We start from the raw sequence: 18,288 nt of genomic DNA on the forward strand, positions 1-18,288 counted from the left end.
AAATTGGCCAAGTCAGTAAACTGCAAATTAAAACAAGGTTTTCTAAATATCAGCCTCATTTTTAGCTAGCCACTTACTTACAATCTACTTCCAAAATGAACCAAATATAAGGCAAAGAATCTCTTGCTAATTAGGTATCTAATAATTATTCAGCCATATGCATTTACAAAACTAAGGGCATGTCTTGATTCAGTTCCTTGAACCACCCCAGCCTCAGAAGCTAAAATGTCTGTTGTAAGAGAATTGCGATTCCCATGATTTCTTCTTGAAAGTTGGTGTGGTTCAGTAAAGATGAGCGTTATTTTAGGGAGTTGTCTCCTTTCTTTAGCTATAGCATTTTCATCTTAAACAGAAAATCCCAAGCCAAGCAACTGAGAAATATTGAAATTTATGGGAAGAACTGCAGTCTCACAACCTATAGGCTCTTCGGGAACCACACATGGAAAGCAGATGCTGAACAACCCTCCTGCCTGAAACCCCATACTACACCTTTCTGTAATCAGTAAATTGTAGTAAAACTTCTAATAGGTTGCTACACAAAACTTTCTGGTATTTCAGGTACACAGAAATGTACCTTCAACATTCTGTTACCTTCAACAGCAGTCACAGAAACATTGAACCCAACAGAAATCCTAGGCAGAGACATTGTTTTCTTAATAGTCCTGTATTTGAAGTGACTGGATAAATCCTATTTAGCATCCTGCAATCTCTGCTATGCTAACATAACTCCTCTGTATTCTTCATGGCAGGTCCTGTGCATGCCTCAGTAGTTAATATTGTAAAAAGTCCATACCTTATGAAACTGGTGATATAGACATGAACAAAGGTGGCCATCAAGTACTGACAATCAAAGCGATCCATTATCCCACCATGCCCAGGGATTGTGTCTGCAAAATCCTTTTGGGTGTGAAGGACAAGAAGGGGAAAGAAGAAAAAAAAACAAAACAAAGATGGTCAGTGGTTCCCAGGAAACAGGATGTTATCACTCGGCAGCAGCACATTAGGGCTGCAAGAAAGCCATGGTTTCACTTCATGGAGCCAAAAGTTAGCAAGAGGCTCCTTTGCTGAAGGAGTTTTTAACTGCAAAGGTGAGCCAAAGGGTGAGATGAGAAAGAAGAGAAGCAGCAATTTGTCCACAGTATCGCACAAGAAGACAGCAGTAAGTCAGGTGCAGGTATGCCAGTACTGAGAACACTTGTGTGCCTATATACACTTCATTTTATGGCAGATCTCTTAAGATGCTGGCTGTTGTTCCTTGCCTCTGCAGAACCTAATTCTCCTCTGTAATACCTTTTTTGCTTTACTCTCTACCAGGGACCATAAAATGTGCAAACAATATAAATTTATCTAACAGAATCAAAAAACACTGTGAAAAAATGATCGCTTCTTAAAAAATATATTTCTGACACAAACAAAGCTCCATACACTATCTTTATGTTACCTATCTTGTCTGTATATCAGCTTTATCAATCAAAATACCTTCAGACATCCTTGCTGTCAGCCACACTCACTTGTGTCCTCTCTGAGGGAAAACCCTGACCTTAGTCAGTCACATGGGGTGACGGCCAGCAAGTTAAACTCATCCTGCCCAGTGCAGGGCAGGCATGGAGTGCACTGACTTCAGCAGCAATTCCACAATATCTCAGACTTCCCAACAGTCCTTAAGTCCCAATCACTTTGGGGCCCAGAAGTTTTAAAAAGAATCTAATTTTTTTATGTTCTACTTTAAGAATGAGTGCTGCTTTTCAGCAGCATTTTTTTTCATCCCAAACTCCTTCACACAAACAGTCTTGCTGTGTGGCCCTACAGGTACGAGAATGATGTGGCCAGCAAAGTGCTGGTCAAGCTGCTGGGACCAGCATGAGAAAGAGGGGTAAATACAAGCACATACACAGGAGTTCAGCACAAACAGAGAGGTTTACACACTTCTGTACAAAGCACATGCCAGGTAACAAAAGGATAAGAATTACAGCAGTCCTACCAAGACATAAAGGAGGTCAGGAGAAATTTGGGGCTGCCCTCTTGCCATACTCCTGCTGCCATTTCATACCAGCCAAGGACAGCATTGCCACCAGCGACAGTGCACACCTTGCAATAAACAGGGGGTAGCAGGTCACATAATTTGCCAATGCGCACAAGGCAGCAGTGTATTGGCAAAGACAGCCAAACATCTCCTGCTTTGGTGAGCCTGACACACCAGCATCCTCCTGTGACCCCAGTACCACTGGTAAAAACCAGCCAGCCAAAATCTGAAGGGTAAGCCACTGTCAGCACTTCTGAAGCATCTACAGATTGCCTTTCATGTCAAGTATATCTCACATCTTGCTTGTCTAAACCACTTCTGCAACATGATTTGGAAGAGTAATTATTGACCAAACGATGTAACCAAATTATTCTTCAGATTTCCAGCATTGAAGTCACATGCTGACTATGCAAAGTTTGAAGAATATCACCCACACAGATCTGATAAAACTAAGTCCTGCCTCTGATACTAAAATACAGCCAAAACATTGTTGCAACTTAGTAGAAACACAACTACAATGAAGGATTTCAAAAACCCCTAATCCACCAATTTATCTAATCCAAAGAGAAAACCAAAACAAAATTTAGAGGCTTACAGGATTCATTACATACCTTGATTTTGAAAGCTCTTTTAAATCCACTGGCAAAGAATCCCCCAAATGGCCCAATTAATGAGGCAAATGTTGACAGCGCAAAGCTGTGCATCTGAAATGGGTACATATTCACTGTTTCCTACACGAAAAATAATTAACACTGTGTTTCAATATGTTCAATTGTAGGCATTTTTAGCTTACATATTTAAAGGGTTAGAGAGCACATTACATGTAACTATTGCTGGTAGTATTTCTTCACTCAGCATGGAAGTAATGGCACTAATACACAGGGTGCTGTGTGGTGAAGAGAATAAAACTCCAATCCTAACAGCAGTTACACAGTAGCTGAAAAGAGAATTAAGTTCTACAGCTTCTACAGTTTTTACATCAGCTTGCCACTAATTCAGGCCATAACAAACCTTTGTCCACTTCCCACAAAAATTTCAAAGGTTGCTCCTCAAAAATAAGTCTGCAAAATGCTTAAGTGGCATCTGTGTGGATCACAAAGAGAACGCAGGCTGCAAGCCACGTTCCCTCGGGTGACTCCAGCAGTGATTCTGAGTGTGTGACCACGTCCCTCATATGAGCAACAGAGAGCCTTATGGTATTGAATCAGTTCTTAACCCTAAGCTTTACCAGCATACCCTTCTAAAATAGTTTGGGAACCCTTTTAAGCTGGGAGGCATGATTTCAATTTTAACCAAAGCCTGGGTTTTTTTTCCTTACCCATCCCAATACAGCCTGAAGCAATGGTGGCACAGAGTATTTCTTCATTTGGAAGAGCTCTGAAGGTTCACACTCTGTCACAAATCTGTTGGTTTCACTGTTGTATTCCACAGGGCAGACAAAGTACTGATGTTGAGCCAAAAAATAGGAAAACTGAAAAGCAAAACAAGAACTCTTGAACTAGACATTTGTTATTACACTCAAAAATCATGCTTTAATGAATGGCTTTATCACCAGTAACTCAGGGTAATAAAAATCTTTCTAATAAGGGACACAGAATGGAAAAACATCAGCTTGCTTAAACTAGAGAATGCCTCAACAAGGCAGATGTTCAATGAGTTTAGTGATGATTTCCCAAATTGTTTTCCATCTCTCAGATTTGTATCTACTGTATCTTCTGCATTAGAAAATCCAAAAGTGTAATCCACTCATAATTTTTTGTAGTTCAACTGTCCATTAAAACTTGAATATCTCTTCTACTAAGCTTGGCTATTATGAGTTTTACTGACCTTGGTGACAAATTACTTATCCTGGTATTATCACCTGTGCTTGTCATTAGATTCCAGGAGAAATGTCATTATAAAGCATGTAACACAGAAGGACTACTTCACAAAGCATAAATAATGCTATTGATAAAATTCAATTCCAAAATAGGGATGCAAGTAATAGATAAAACTATTCCAGATACTGAAACAGAAACAGCAAAAAGAGGTCAATATAATCTGTTCAGGAGAGGGTTAACCTTGCCTATCCTTTCCAGCCAGTTATGAATTGGCAGAATTCTGTAGGCAAAAAACCACACTAACTGTGAGGCTTTCAGGAATCTAAGGTAAATTTAGTGATGAATTTGGTTATTTCACATCAAAATACAAAGACTGAATCTATACAAGGAAATTCCCATGCCTTGAAATGTTCAGGTTAGTCAGATGGGCTCTGAACAATCTAGGGCAGTGGAAGGAGTTCTTGTCCATGGCAGGGGGTTTGTAATGAGATGGTCTTAAAGGTTGTCCTTCCAAACACAACCATTCTTTGGTTCTAGGGATGTCCTGCGGTTACTTACAATAAATCCAAATACAACAGTGGAAAAGAAACCTCCAATGAACCCTTCCCAGGTCTTCTTGGGAGAGAGCTAGGCACAAAAGAGATAGTGTTAGTCCATCGGTAAAATCACTGCACCCTTTTTTACTCTATTTCTTGATCTTGTTTGTGAAAATTAAGCTCCTACTTTGTTTTTTAAAGGTTTGTGTGAAATACTGAATGTCAGCAGCTGCAGCCACTGAATGTGATAAATAGAAGAGTATGGTCATGACCCATCCCAGGCAAGGTAGGGGAAAGCCACACTTTGGTTGGTGCCACTGGCCAGTTTGAGGGAAGGGAGAGCTTCCATCCCCTCTGCTGCTGCTGGCCTCTGGCTGCATCTGACCCAGATTAAGCAGCTGAAGTCACTTCAAGCAGAAGGCTGGGAGACCTGCACAAGCACACCTCAGCTCAGTTGGAGAGCTCTGCAAGCAAGTGCCCATTTAGATAGTGCCAGGAACCTGGGTGTGACACAACTTCTCAGAATGCTTCTCAGGAGATACCAGCTTTCTGCAGACAGACTGGGTAACTAATACAGCAAATAACCAGAGAGACCAGTGTGCCAAGTTATCACCAAATTCTATCACATTTTCAATTTAAGAGCATTTTAGTATCAGAACCAACAAAATCCCCAAAAGTTAACATGGCTACATCATGAAAAGAATTCATGGCTTTCTCTGGGGTCTTGCATATTCTACCAGAATAGGAAGATTAATGCTTGAGCCCTTCTCGGTCAACAAGAGAAGCAGGTATATATAACCTAGTGTCTTATTTCAAATTACAGTTTCTGTGCAGTAAGTATGCAGCCAAACCTGCATCTGAAATCCAAAAACAATGCAATTATAAATGATGATGCTATAGGCTCAAACTGCATTATCCTGTAATGCCAATATCACATTCACATTAATCCCACTTTCCCATATACAAACTTTCAGGAACAGGATAGTCAGTTTCAGCTTCTTTAGCAAAGATGTGAATCATGCAGTGCAAAGTATTTTTTTCCATTAACATGTTTTTGAACAAGTAACAAAATTGCTATAAATTGTAAAAGCTTGTTAGCGAGGAAGTGCCTAAGCACCTACCTTAATTAATGGAGTTCTGCCAAAGAAGAATCCAAAAATATAAGCAGTAATGTCATTGCAGATAACACTTGAAATTGGAACCAGAAACCTAGAGAAAGACATTAGAAGTTTCACAAAGAAAAACTGCCTGAACCTAAACATAGGACAAAAATTGAAAGGGTAGAATTTCTTTCTGGGAACTTTTTCTGCAGTATTTAGAAGGAATTATGTTTCAAAATGTGTTTGCCTTGTTCCCCCATGAGCACCACACTTAGCTATACTGGTTTTAGTCTTCAGCCAAACTAGATCATAACAGATTCATGTTAGTTCAAGTTAAAGTGTTATTTTGGTGCATGAGCTTAAAACATGAACAGGCTGGCTTTTTCCTATCAAGTTTAAAGACCATAGGTAAGAAGAAATCAAGATACATAAACATGTTAATGTTCTTGGTAACATAAAAACAAGCAAATTACTCCAAAAATTTAAATGAAAGCTAAATTTAAAAAAAAAATAAATTGTTTTCCTTATACCTTTTCCCCCCTCTTTTCAGTTTGGAGAAGCTTTTTAAGTGTTCTTTGAATGCAGAGTGCATCTGAAGTTGTTATTCAAGTCTATTAAGCTCTCTTTTTTTCCTCCTTTTCAAAGCAGCGATGTATTAATAAGTCTAAATAAGACTAAAAGTCAGATTTTTTGATCATCTGCCAAATTGTCTAGCAAGAGCAGAAATAAGAAATAGTAGGCTAGCAAAGCAACTAGGTTCAGTTTTTGATAAATAAACATAATCACTACGAAAATAATTTGTATATAGAAACTTTGTCAAAGACCTTGGGCTTTCTAACTCTAAGTATGCCTTGTCTGCAATAATCTCCCCAGATGCACATATATCAGGAAGAGGAGAACATACAGCATTATGTCCTTGGAAGAACACAAAACATCTTCCACGTGCTTCTTCCTTCTTTCTCAGCTTGAAATTTATTCTGTCCCTGAAGAAGTAGAGGGGTTGGAAAACACACCCTCTCTCTGAGGAGTGGCTTTACATAATCAAGTTTAACTGCACTGCCAAAATTTAATGTATCACTGAAAATGGGACACAAAGATTGCCCAACCTCAACCAAGATTAAAACTCTTAAAATATTTTAAGTATTCTGAATTTATTTGGACAGGACAGGCTGCAGGGAACGTGGCCAGATTGGGGATTTCAAATTAAATGGTCTAACTTCAATAGCTCTGAGCAACCCAAAGCTCCCAAGCAATTGCAAAAGAATTGCTGGATATTCATCTATTCAGCAAAATGATGTGGAAACTATTTGACCTAGCATGCAATCGATCCTATTCCCTCTGTAAGCAAATGAAGTGGTTGTTCAAAACTATCAGACTTGTGTCTGTCAGTCTAGATAAAGAGGTTTCTGCTTCCTCTCTTGCATGCTTTACCTCATCACTCCCAAATCCTCTGATCTCCTTTCTATTAGACATTAATGCTCCTATAATTTGTGCTGTTTTAACTATTCCCACAATTATTCCCTAACCAGATCTACGCAAATGAACCAACCTTTCAGTGCGATAGAGGTACAAATCAGTTTATTACTGTCCCCTTACCAGATCATGCCTTCAAAGAGATTTTGGATGACAAGATGAGATTGAGTTACAGTGATCAGCAAAGTGACATGAGTCCATGCGAACTGTTAACAATGCAACAACACAACAGTTAGTGAAAACACCGACCCGTACACCTCCATAAATCCTGGCACATCTGAGGAGCTCCCCAAGAAGACCAGTTCTAGTGATAATGCAAGAGATGTGTGCATACAGTATATCACAAGTGAGCTGGCTTTCTGAAGCAAGTTCTGAAACTTCAGCAGGTCTCTTCATCACTTACCTTCACCCAGAATTTTTTAACCTGCAGTTTTAACATCTGATTTAGTAAGACATACACCTCCATCATGAAAGCAGCAAAGAAGTTTAAGCAATGTGATATTCTGTATATACATATAACTGACATGTTAGAACTGTAACAATAAAATGGCAATGAACTACTCATGAAAGAGTCATGTTACACAGATGTGGATCTTTCTCAGAATACTCTTATGAAACATGAAAATTCCCAGGATACGCAAAAATAAAGTGCTAGTTTTTAAGGGCATGGTGATTTAGTCCAGTACTACTGTTTGCACTTGGTGTTCAATCTGTAGAGCCAGTGTACAATAAAGTGGTTTCCAAGTAGGTTATGAGTAAAGATTCTGCAATAGATTTTGTTTTCCAGGCACTTCTAAATCAAGAACTGGTAATTTTCACATGATACACCAAAGTTAAGCACTCTAAGTGTCCGGGCTATTTATACTCAAAATGTCCTACTTCTTTAATTCTCTAATCACATGTGTTTACCTATGGCAGCCAGACTCTACTTCCATATAAGACTACTCAAGAAGCCTTAGAGTGGGGGAGGGAGGGCACAAGAAATGACAAAAGGTTTCTGAAAACTTTACCTGCTGGTTAGTTAACGCAGCTCTGCAGCAAAGTGTTTAGTATTTGTCCAGTGACATTGGAACACCACCTACTCTACTAGAATCATGGAACAGTTTGGTTGGAAAGGACCTTAAAGATCACACAGGTCCAGCTCCCTCACCACAGGCAGGGACACCTTTCACTAGACCAGGCTGCTCAGAGCCCCATCCAGCCTGGCTTTGGACACTTCCAGGGATGGGATATTCTCTCCTTTTCTTCCTAAGCACTGTGTGACCACACAGTATATGTGGCTTTGCTCTGTTTTGTTGCAATTCCTGGCTAGTCACATTTTAATGTTTTCTGGGCAGACACCAAGTCACGTGACTGACACTACACATTTTAACTTTCTTTCCAGAAAGGGAAAAAGGAAAAAAATCATGGCAAGTTAATATATTTAGGTTGTCCCAATCTGAAGATGAGAAGGGTTTTTTTTTTTTGCAGATTAGAAGATAAAGACTATACCTCCTAGAAGAGCTGCATCTCACTGTCAGGTAAGCTTTCCTACAAACAGGGTACATTATTTTGAGTAAAAGATTTTTTTACATGTTATTATAAGGCTTAATTAAGTCCTAGTCTAGAATTGGGGATCCTCAGTGGTAAATGTTAGAGTCTGAGGCACAGGCTACCTAAAGCAGTGCAGGAACAGCAGGGTTAACCACATTCCCAAAGCTTTAGGAAATCTTTAAACTGTGCAATGCCTGATTACTCAAGTTCTTTCAAGACAGGAGCTGTACTGCACTGCTGTTTCCTTGTGATTTCTAATCGCTCTTATATAGAAGTGGGGTATTGTCAGTGGGGTGTTTTGGGTGTTTTATTTGCTTTGGTTTTAACCTGTAATATTACAGAATTAGTTTTCAAAGTATATGATGCACATAAAAAAAAGTTCAAGCTGTTGCTTAGCTACTATGCTGATTATTAGGTGGGTATGAGAGATGAGAATTCTGTTTTCTTTTAATACATCAATGGTCTATTGAGACACTGCAGAGCAGAAGACCAGAACAGCTGTGAAGTGTCACAGAATAAATATTCCACGCAGGGGTTAAGATCAAGTTCCCCTCATGGTACTTCAGTGGAGCCTCTAGAACGCAACACTTGAGTCACAAGAACCACTTTCCACACAATGCTGAACTGTTTGGCTTCAGACCTGGCAGGGGGTTGCATGCCCCTTCTCCAGCAACCTCTTTCATATCAGCCTATCACTAAGGGAAACATATCATGTTGGACATGCACAAGGCCTCACCAAGGACAGCTTGTACTCACTGAGAGGCCACATCCTGGGATATAGTAATAGTAATAATAATAACTATCACCATCGTCATCCAGAAGGTGAACAGATACAGTCCAGCATGACTTGATTTTGTGTTACTCTCAATTTAAGCACATTTTCCACACCCCTCTTCTGAACTATTTTATGAGCATATGGGTATGACTGTTTCTAGTGACATTCAAGATATGAATGACCACAGCAAAGTGGGTAATACACACCATGTAAAACTGCAGACGATAATGTTTCTTCACTAAACTCAAAACAAACATGCAGAATCCTGTAAAATAAAGAAAGTGTGGTTTGTACCATCTCACATTTAATGACACTGAACTGTGATATACCAGTAATTATCTTCCTTTGAAGCAGTTTTTAATCTCTCTGCTGCTACAAGTGTTGGCCTATATTCAGTTAAAAGTACATATAGAGTTATTCTCATACGAGATTATGACTTAGTTAAGACAGGTTTAGCTAACATCAGTAAAGAATATCACCAGTAAACCAATAGTAAGGAACATCCATCTAGGCACATACAAGGTCCCATTTTGGACATCAATTTTTAACAAAGGAAATCATCACTTTTAAAAACCACTCAAAAGCCAGGTCAACAAATTAGTTTTGAATAATTAACAGAAATAAATGAAAGGAAAAGACCAGCTTTCCCCTTTCCCCCAGACAGGCATATGGCTGCATGCAATGCAAGTGTGAGGCACAGGTGTTGGAGAATTCAGCTGACCAAAAAGAATTTTCTGGGTGGCTAATTGAGCACCTCTTCTCTCCTATGGCAACTTCCTGCACCAACAAGGGGCCAGAGGGCCTCAAAAGACCCTGAACCTGGGGGATAGCCCCTAAGTGACCCCACAACCCCAATGCCCAGGGGCTCTGCTATGCTCTGCCTCCTTCTTTTGCTCATGCTTGGCTTGTGTCACGTCTCCCCATACCAGCTCACAAGGCTGTTTTAGCCTTGTGAGGCTCACAAGGCTATTTTAAATTAGTTTCCCCAAGCCAAAGCCAGGTGCAAAAGGTCAAGTTCTGCAAAACTGGTATCAAGTTTGTGATCTAAGCACTGAGCAGAATTTTTATTTAAGAAAAAACAAACAAACAAAAAAACAGAAAAATTGTCAGATCATCACAAAGATCAGATTTCTTAGTACACTTCAGAAGTATTTGCAGCATAGCAGGCTCCTGTCCCTTAATCCAATCTGAGTCTTCAGCTGATTTAATTTTATGCTAAACTGCATTGCTGAAAAAACGTATTTACATGTTCACAAAGCTATACCGCACAAGAATGCCAACTTGTGTCTCTTCTTCCTAGAAAAAAGGCTTTTAAAATTTTTTTCTTTGGACATGGAAGAAATTTTTCCATGAGGTAAGTATCTGAATATCTTGCAGACAAAATTAAGACTCAGGCATTTTGACTAATCAGTTAAAAATATATGTTAGTAAAACCTATTACTGGAGACCTAGGAAAACATTTGCACTGTGAAGAATCAACCCAGCACAGCAATTACACACAGAAGTTATCTCTACAGTCTGCCAAAATAGCACCAGGTCTTCAGCAATCAAAATTAATGCTTGCCAACCTCTTTTGAGCACTATTATCTCAACTCTCTCAAGATCATCTCCTTATTTAGGATGCTTTCTTCTTCTCAGTGAATGCAAAATTTGTACTCATCTTTTCACAGGAAAAATGTAACTGCAAACACCTAATTTCCTTAAGCATTAAGAGGAAAAAGAAACTGGAAGTGCATAAAGATGGGGAGCAGTTAAATATATTTTTAATTAAATAAGAAAAAGCAGCACCAAGTTCTTTCATTTTTGTGATTTCCTTCACTTACCTGTTAAATAGAGTGCAAAAGATATAAACCTGTGGTAACGAATGAGGAATTGCAGCTGTTCTCTTCTTTGCACAAATGTAGCAAAGTAATCGGCTACAGTCTCTCCATAAAAGAAGTAGTTCACACACAGCAAAAAGTACCTGCAATATGCAACAGATAACAGTTATTTTATTAAAACAATATATATTAAATGCAATTCTTAAAAACAAAACAAACACTGATTTATTTATAACAAGTAAAAATAATAAGTAATAAAAGGCCAACTTATTTGTCCAAGCTCACAGGGGGAACACAACTAGAAAATTCTATATTAGAGACTGATGTCAGGTTTTATGTCTGCACATGACCCACAAAGCTGTCATTCCACCACAACAGGAGAGCAAGATGATTTCAATTTCACATCCTGGCTTACTGATATTTTAGCTTGCTACTCACCAGCTGAGAGATCTAAACCACGGTAAATCATACGAGTGGTAGACTCTGTAACCAATAGTAATGATTTCATGATAACACTTCACTTGGATGCTTAACACCTAAAATAAGAGAAGTAAAAAACTCTGTAAATATGCTGCAGTTGTTTCTTACAGGCAGCAAGGAGCACTTCAGCCTGAATTAAGGGAAGACATTATTCTGAAGTAAAATTCCACTCAGAAAACAGCTTCAAAGCAAATCCAACGAAAAACTATGCTCCATCTAAAACTTTAAAAAAAATCTCCAAACCATTGTACATGAAGGGGAAAAAACCCCACATTGTACTAGCTTCAAGAATATACTCACGAAACAAGGGAAGCCTCCTCACCTTTCTGCATTAAAACAGTTTGAGAGCAGCAGGTCAGAAGTGCTTCCTGTAAAGAAAGCTCTCCTATTTCTTTTGGCTAAATTTTATCTTTACATTTAATTCTAGAAATATTTTCTGGGCCCAATGGAAAAAAAAACTAGCTGTGCAACACAGCTTAGACACCCAGGTCTTTCACTTGCAAGCATCTCCTTGAGGGTAATTAGCATTTATGATTAGAGGCAAAGGTCATCTAACCCAGGTCTCAATGTCACACCCTCCTAGGCCTTCATTTTGTTTCGCTGACCTCACTGCTTCCCCTGCATAGCCAGACTGAGTCGGGCACTATGTCCTGTCATGCCTCTGGGCTTCAAAGGACTCTGCCACTTCTGTGCAATCCACAGCCTCTGAGCACATCACCCTAGCCAGACATGGAACTGTCAGATGCAATCCCGTGCAGGGACTGGAGCAAGAACCTGCCCACGCAGCTGGCGCGTGTCAACACAGCAGGCTTTGCAGCACCCCCGTTACTGCCTGCACCCATCAATGCATTTCATCCTGCTCAACGTGTGAACACAAAGTCTTACACAACCTCAGTGAGTCAATTTTGAAGCTCCCCTTACCTTGTGTTCTTTCTTCTGCTTGGCCAACCTTATAAAACTTAAATGCTACAGGTGAGAGCAACATTACAGGATTGCACCTTACAGTGGGAAAAGGGCACCAGGACTTCCAAGCCATGGAAGGCTGTTACCCAAGCAGCCAGCAAATGCAGAACATACATCCCAGCTCTTTAGAGCAGTCTCAGGTCTTGTCCTCCAAACCTCACTGGATTACTCTTCCTACAATTCTCTAGGCATTTTCAGTCCTAGTATTGAGATTTGGTTTTAATGTGACAACTGTTGTTTAAATACAAGCTATTTTATTCCAGTCAAATTAAATAATTCATGAACAAGACTGTTTTTTTCCCTCCATTCTCCTTTTTATGTAGTCTGAAATATAAACTTAATTACCAGCTCATTATATTAGAAGATGGACTTTTTGCTTTATGGCACAAAAGAAGAACTCTATTACAATTATATACTAACTTCAATTACCTTTTGGTTCATGTCTTAACAGCTTGCCCATGATTGCAATCTCACAGTATACCATGAATACACAAATGACCCTGCAAATTAATTAGTTCTCTTTTTTGTTCATAACCATAATTTTCAAATGTAACAGACTACTAAAGGAAGGATTGCAGGAGGAAAAAAAAAAAAAAATCTCTTTACAGCAACCTCCACTTTAAAACTGCTCTTTTTGTTGTTTCTTCACACACACAAAAAGAAGATCCTCCATGGAAGAGACTATGAATTAGTAGTTTGTTATGTGATTCATCTGAAAACAGGAAATATTACCCAGACTATTTCAGGTGTAGAAACTGTAATGCACACCATAATGCTGGTGAAACAGCATTCCAGTCTCTCAAGACACTAGATTTTATGACCTTTGGAAGAAGGGGCAGGTGACTCAGAATGACTACAAGGATGCTGTGAGGTTATGCAGGAAGAAAAGCAGAAGGGCCAAAGCCCAATAAGAACTTAATCCTGCTAGTGCCATAAAAGACAATAAAAACCACACCTATAAATACATCAGAAGCAAAAGTGGGGCTAAGGAGAAGCTCCATCCTTCGTTGGATGCAGGAGGAAACACAGTGACAAAGAATGAGGAAAAGGATTAATGTTTTCTTCGCCTTTTTAATGGTTAGAGCAGGTGTTGAGCTGGTTACCCTGTCCCCTGAGCTGGTTCATCTCTTCTGAGTAACAAGTGAAAGAAAATGGCCTCAGTTTAGATGGGAGTGGAGGTTTAGACTGGATATTAACAAAAATTTCTTCACCAAAAGGGCTGTCAAGCACTGCAAGATGTTGTCCAGGGCAGTGGTTGAATCACCATCCCTGCAGATATTTAAAGGATAGGTAGATGGGAGACTTGGGGACATTGTTTAGTGGTGGACTTGGCAATGCTAGGTTAACAGTTCAACTCAATTAGTTTAAAGGCATTTTCCAACCTAGATGTTTCTAGGAATACAATCCTAAAATTGCCTCATAGGAAGCCAAGAAAAAAAGTAAGATAATTTTGACACTTGAACAAACAGAGTCAGAAATTGAAGCAGTTACCTAGAAGGACCAATTTCAGTGCATTAAAAGCTAAATTCCTGTCTGTTCCTTGCCAAGACTCGAAAATATAGTTAAACCATCATTCCATAAAAATACCAGCAATTAAAATGGTGCAAAGCACTAAAGGCTGACTTCCTATATAGCATGTATGAAGAATATTATAACTTTCTTTTTGTTGTTATCTTCATCAGAATTTTACTTCATTTTACTAAAAATGCACTTTGTACCTCAGAAAGGGATTTAGCTCTAATCTACAGATAAATGCAAGGCCACAATGAAGCCCCATGGAGAAATGTGGAATTAAAAGAACATGTCTGAGGAAAGCCTTTCAGTGCCAGTTGCAGACAGGAGACCAGGGCTGCCTGCTTTCCTTAGTCTCAAAATTACACCTGTCTCTTTAATTTTTGTTTTTTAAGATTTTTGCTGTTGTTAGTGGGTCTGGGGTTTTTATTGAGTTGGTTTTGGTCTGATTTCTGTTTGTTTCGTTTTTAAAACGAACCTCAACGTGCAACAGTAGGTGATAGAAACTAGTCAATAAAACTGATGATAGTAGTTAAGTAAGGCAAAAATAATTCAGCTTCTTGGAGTTACTTTAATTCCTAAAAAAAAGAAAAAGTAATTACACTATATAAGAAGTCATTCATCTCTAAGGTCCAGTTTTGAATCCCTCAAGTGTTTTTCAAAAGTATTTACATTTACAGAAATAAAAAACAATTGCTCTGAATTGTCGATGCAGTTTCCTTTCAGCTTAGGCATAGTGAATGAAGAGATCAAATAATTCTTGAACAGAAAAATGCTTTTAAATAAACTTACCAGAAGCATCAGCATAAATGATCCCAGATATATAATCAGAAAAAACCCAGAAATCATAGCTAGGGAGAGAATTCCACGAATCCACCAATTTTTCCATCTATTAAAAAATAAAAATAAAAAGTAAGCAGTTATAAATGAAAATAAATTCCACTTCCTCTGATAACTAGGATAAAACTGTTAGAAACAGTGAGAATAGCAGAAATTTTCGTGTTTAATCAATGCATAGCAAGAAACACAGAATCAAGCAACTGTCCAACTAAACAGGATGCACAGTAAAAGAAATTAGACACCTTTCTTCTTCCCCTGTGCTGCCTCAACCCTGCCAAATGTCATTTGCAATGAACTGGTACAACCCCACACTGCAGCTGCTGTGAAAATACATCAGGACCCTCCAAAAGCATCACCTCAGCTGCAAGACTGACGGGGACCCAGCCATGCAAAGGCTGGCATAGGAAAGCAGGGCTGCCAGGTAAAAAGCAAATGATTCTTTGAGGAGTAACAGACACACAACAAAATCTCTGAACAAGTGACCACCAACTTTCTACAGCAGCAAAGCAGGTCTTTCCCCAGGTAGAGAGTTATCTATTGGAAGCAGCCCTGTGCTCTTGTGAGCACTGGAACCAGGAGAGGAGAATATGTGACAGTGGGGGTTGATGGGTCAAACTAGCTGTACTCTTTTGTCCTTGTAGACCCTTGCAGGAGTGGATACCAAAGGAAAACTGGATAAAAGCTTCTGTTACTACAGAATTATAGAATCATTTAAGCTGGAAAAAATTCTAAGATCATGAAGGCCAACTGTTAGCCTAGGACTGCCAAGTCCACCACTAAATCATGTGCATGACTGCCACATCTACATATCTCTTCAATACCTCCAGGGATGGTGATTGCACCAGTTCCCCAGGCAACTTGTTCCAATGCTTGACCTCTTTCCTAAACTAAACCTCTCTAAAGGTTCAATTCCAAACCTTTTCCCTAAATTAAATTTTTGTAACATCCAACCTAAATGTCCTTTGTCACAATTTGAGGCCATTTTCTCTAAGTGTCCGCTGAAGCAACTAATCACAAGTTACTGCTAAACACAAAGCCCCCTACAAAGCCCAAAGACATTCTTTCTGATGTTTTGCTTTGCATCAGTCTTGTGTTTCACTGCTTCATCAGGAGATATACCTGATTCAGTGTTAGTTTTGAATCAGACTCCAGTTCTAATGTAAACTTCAACTACAGTAATTTGATTTTCTAGGATGTGACTCATTAGCAGGATAATGAAAACCGCTGGATTTGCCTCAAGTATCAGAAGAGAGGCAGAAGAGGCTTTATCACAACATGTTTTATGTTGCTCTATACGTGGGACACACAGTAGCAGCTTGGCCCTGGTGGCACATCCATAGTAAGCAAGCCTCCTCCAGAAAGCTTCAGCTTCCTTTATGAGCAATGTTAAAATACCACACCGTGTCTTGGGGGTGTTGACAAGCACACCACTGAAAGGACAACTTCAGTAAGACAAGAAGCTCCAGACTTGACGAATTTATTGTATCCTATCGCTGATAGAAAGTTATAGATACTATTTCATTCAAAGGTCAATTACAAGGAGTATCCATATTTCTGAGAGTTACAGTGCAACTCACTCATGTTGCACAAGATGACAAGGGCTCTGCTGGGACTGCTGGCTACTGAACTGGCAGGTAATTTCAACTCTAACACTCATAAAACACCAAGAATTTAATTTTTCATTCAAAGCACCCTTTGTACACCTTTGTGCAAACACTCCAATAAAGAATTTCAAGCACATGAAACAGGAAAGGTTCACCTGCACCTCTTAGTTGCAGGCTTTGAGATATCACCACGCCCTTTGGAACAAGTCTGATTTGGAGACTCAAGACTTCCACATTTAATACAATGACAGAACTCTGAAACAGACGCTCCTTGCAGTATGATAGCAATGGAGAATATCACATTCTGCTCACAGCTGGTGCAGTTCAGACACAGGCTTTTTAAAATTTGAAACATGACAGCTTCTTATAGGTCATGGATGTAACAGAAACAGACAACAGATTAGAAAATGAGCAAGTCAAAAAACCTCATTTCATGGTGCTATTGGAGATATCTGCAGGAGACCAGCTTTTTTACGAGGATTTGGAAGTTTTTAATTATAGTCTGGATTAGAGATCCTTCTTTTGACTCTTGCAAGACCTAAGTTACTTCTAAAATATACACTGTATATTGCTTGATTTGTTATTCTGGGAATAATGCATATATGACATCCATATTCATTTTAGTAGGTAGTTTTTTGGTATCTATCAGCTAAATGCTCTTTTATTGCATTAGTAAAAAAAACATAATGCAACTTGCTTGCCCCAAAAGGGTTTGGCTGATCAGGTGTTGTAAAGAGACTGCATAAAAAATTATACAAGGAACTTTATCCAACAGCCTTCATGAATATGCAGGTCCACACAATTATCTGTCTATCTGTGCACATACACATCCCCCCACATTTGTTGGCCATCAAGCTCCAGGGAAGCTGGAGGTAGAAACCTAAGTTTGAAAAGAAACAGCAGGAAAAAAATAAGCATTGCTTAAAAAAGTATAGAATTATCAGCTATGATGTATTTAACTGGACAGTAAATTATTTAGAAGTGGAAATATCACAAAAATCTAGCAAACCTTACCTTGAGAATTTACACATCTTTTAATTCATAAACCAATCTCCCTCTGAATCTTGGAGGTAGGAAATCAGTTTATAGCAACCACCAGAAATAATCATTCTGTAATTCAAATTCTTTAGCCCATGCTATTGCAATGCTCAGACTCAGTAGATGTTTATGTAAATTGTGTGTACTTAGAAAAGCATACAATGGGTAAATACAGGTGTATGCAAAAAAACATTCCACTCAAGGGACTATCAAAGCACAAATAAGTCAATAATATCCAGAAACAATTTATCCTTGAAATTTTCACATCTACCATATGAAACTTAAAACTGCAGTACAATTTGTAAGACCTAAAACTGCAATATAATTGGTATGAATTTTAGCCACCAACCGAACTGAAATTAAATTTGAGAGCTCTTTGTTTCACTGTACCTGGCAGACAAGCCTGACAAAGCCTTCTTGAGGATTTCTGGAGTGCTGTCCGTTGGTGGAGGAACATCAGGAATATCCAAATCACTTCTAAGGTCCAACTCGTGAAGTCTTTCTTCCAAATCCACTTCCTATCACAAAAAAGGAAATATAAAACTATCAGAAAACTCAATACAAAATGAAAGATTATCAGCTATTTTGTCAGTCAGCAGTATTCTGAGTCAAGCATTACTTTAGGAAGTAATAATATCTGCATTACCTTCTTAAAGACAACAATGGTGTAACTAGTGAAACTGTAGATGTTGTAGCAGACAAATGTATCCCAGTAAATGTTTACAGGAAGGCCTGTACTTGGATCTTGTGACATTACCTGCTGTATTCAAG

General features: G+C 38.8%; 1 protein-coding gene and 1 long non-coding RNA gene across 7 annotated transcripts in view; one reads left to right on the forward strand and one right to left on the reverse strand.

The window, feature by feature from the left end:
* The window catches only part of CDS1 (CDP-diacylglycerol synthase 1), a 249,811-nt gene that overhangs the window by 3,090 nt on the left and 228,433 nt on the right, over positions 1-18,288 (reverse strand). For all 5 annotated transcript variants that reach the window (XM_086889644.1, XM_086889643.1, XM_086889645.1 and 2 more), the window contains 11 exons: positions 17,908-18,035; positions 14,828-14,924; positions 11,519-11,616; positions 11,084-11,223; positions 9,467-9,525; positions 7,076-7,158; positions 5,501-5,588; positions 4,402-4,470; positions 3,342-3,494; positions 2,635-2,754; positions 794-897 (listed from right to left, as the gene is read on the reverse strand). In XM_086889644.1, coding sequence (XP_086745770.1) covers positions 794-897; positions 2,635-2,754; positions 3,342-3,494; positions 4,402-4,470; positions 5,501-5,588; positions 7,076-7,158; positions 9,467-9,525; positions 11,084-11,223; positions 11,519-11,616; positions 14,828-14,884 — 971 coding nt within the window. In that variant the 5' untranslated portion in view covers positions 14,885-14,924; positions 17,908-18,035. The remainder of the gene's footprint in view (positions 1-793; positions 898-2,634; positions 2,755-3,341; positions 3,495-4,401; positions 4,471-5,500; positions 5,589-7,075; positions 7,159-9,466; positions 9,526-11,083; positions 11,224-11,518; positions 11,617-14,827; positions 14,925-17,907; positions 18,036-18,288) is intronic.
* On the forward strand, positions 750-8,472 carry LOC111928858 (uncharacterized). 2 transcript variants are annotated; one of them, XR_015286951.1, is made up of 4 exons: positions 750-1,174; positions 4,381-4,488; positions 4,581-4,665; positions 8,423-8,472. It is a non-coding gene; the product is annotated as an uncharacterized LOC111928858 (long non-coding RNA). The 2 variants fall into 2 exon arrangements; XR_002864346.2 differs by lacking the exon at positions 4,381-4,488.

This window comes from Cyanistes caeruleus, chromosome 5 (assembly GCF_971803275.1).
Source record: "Cyanistes caeruleus chromosome 5, bCyaCae1.hap1.1, whole genome shotgun sequence".
NCBI lineage: Eukaryota > Metazoa > Chordata > Aves > Passeriformes > Paridae > Cyanistes > Cyanistes caeruleus.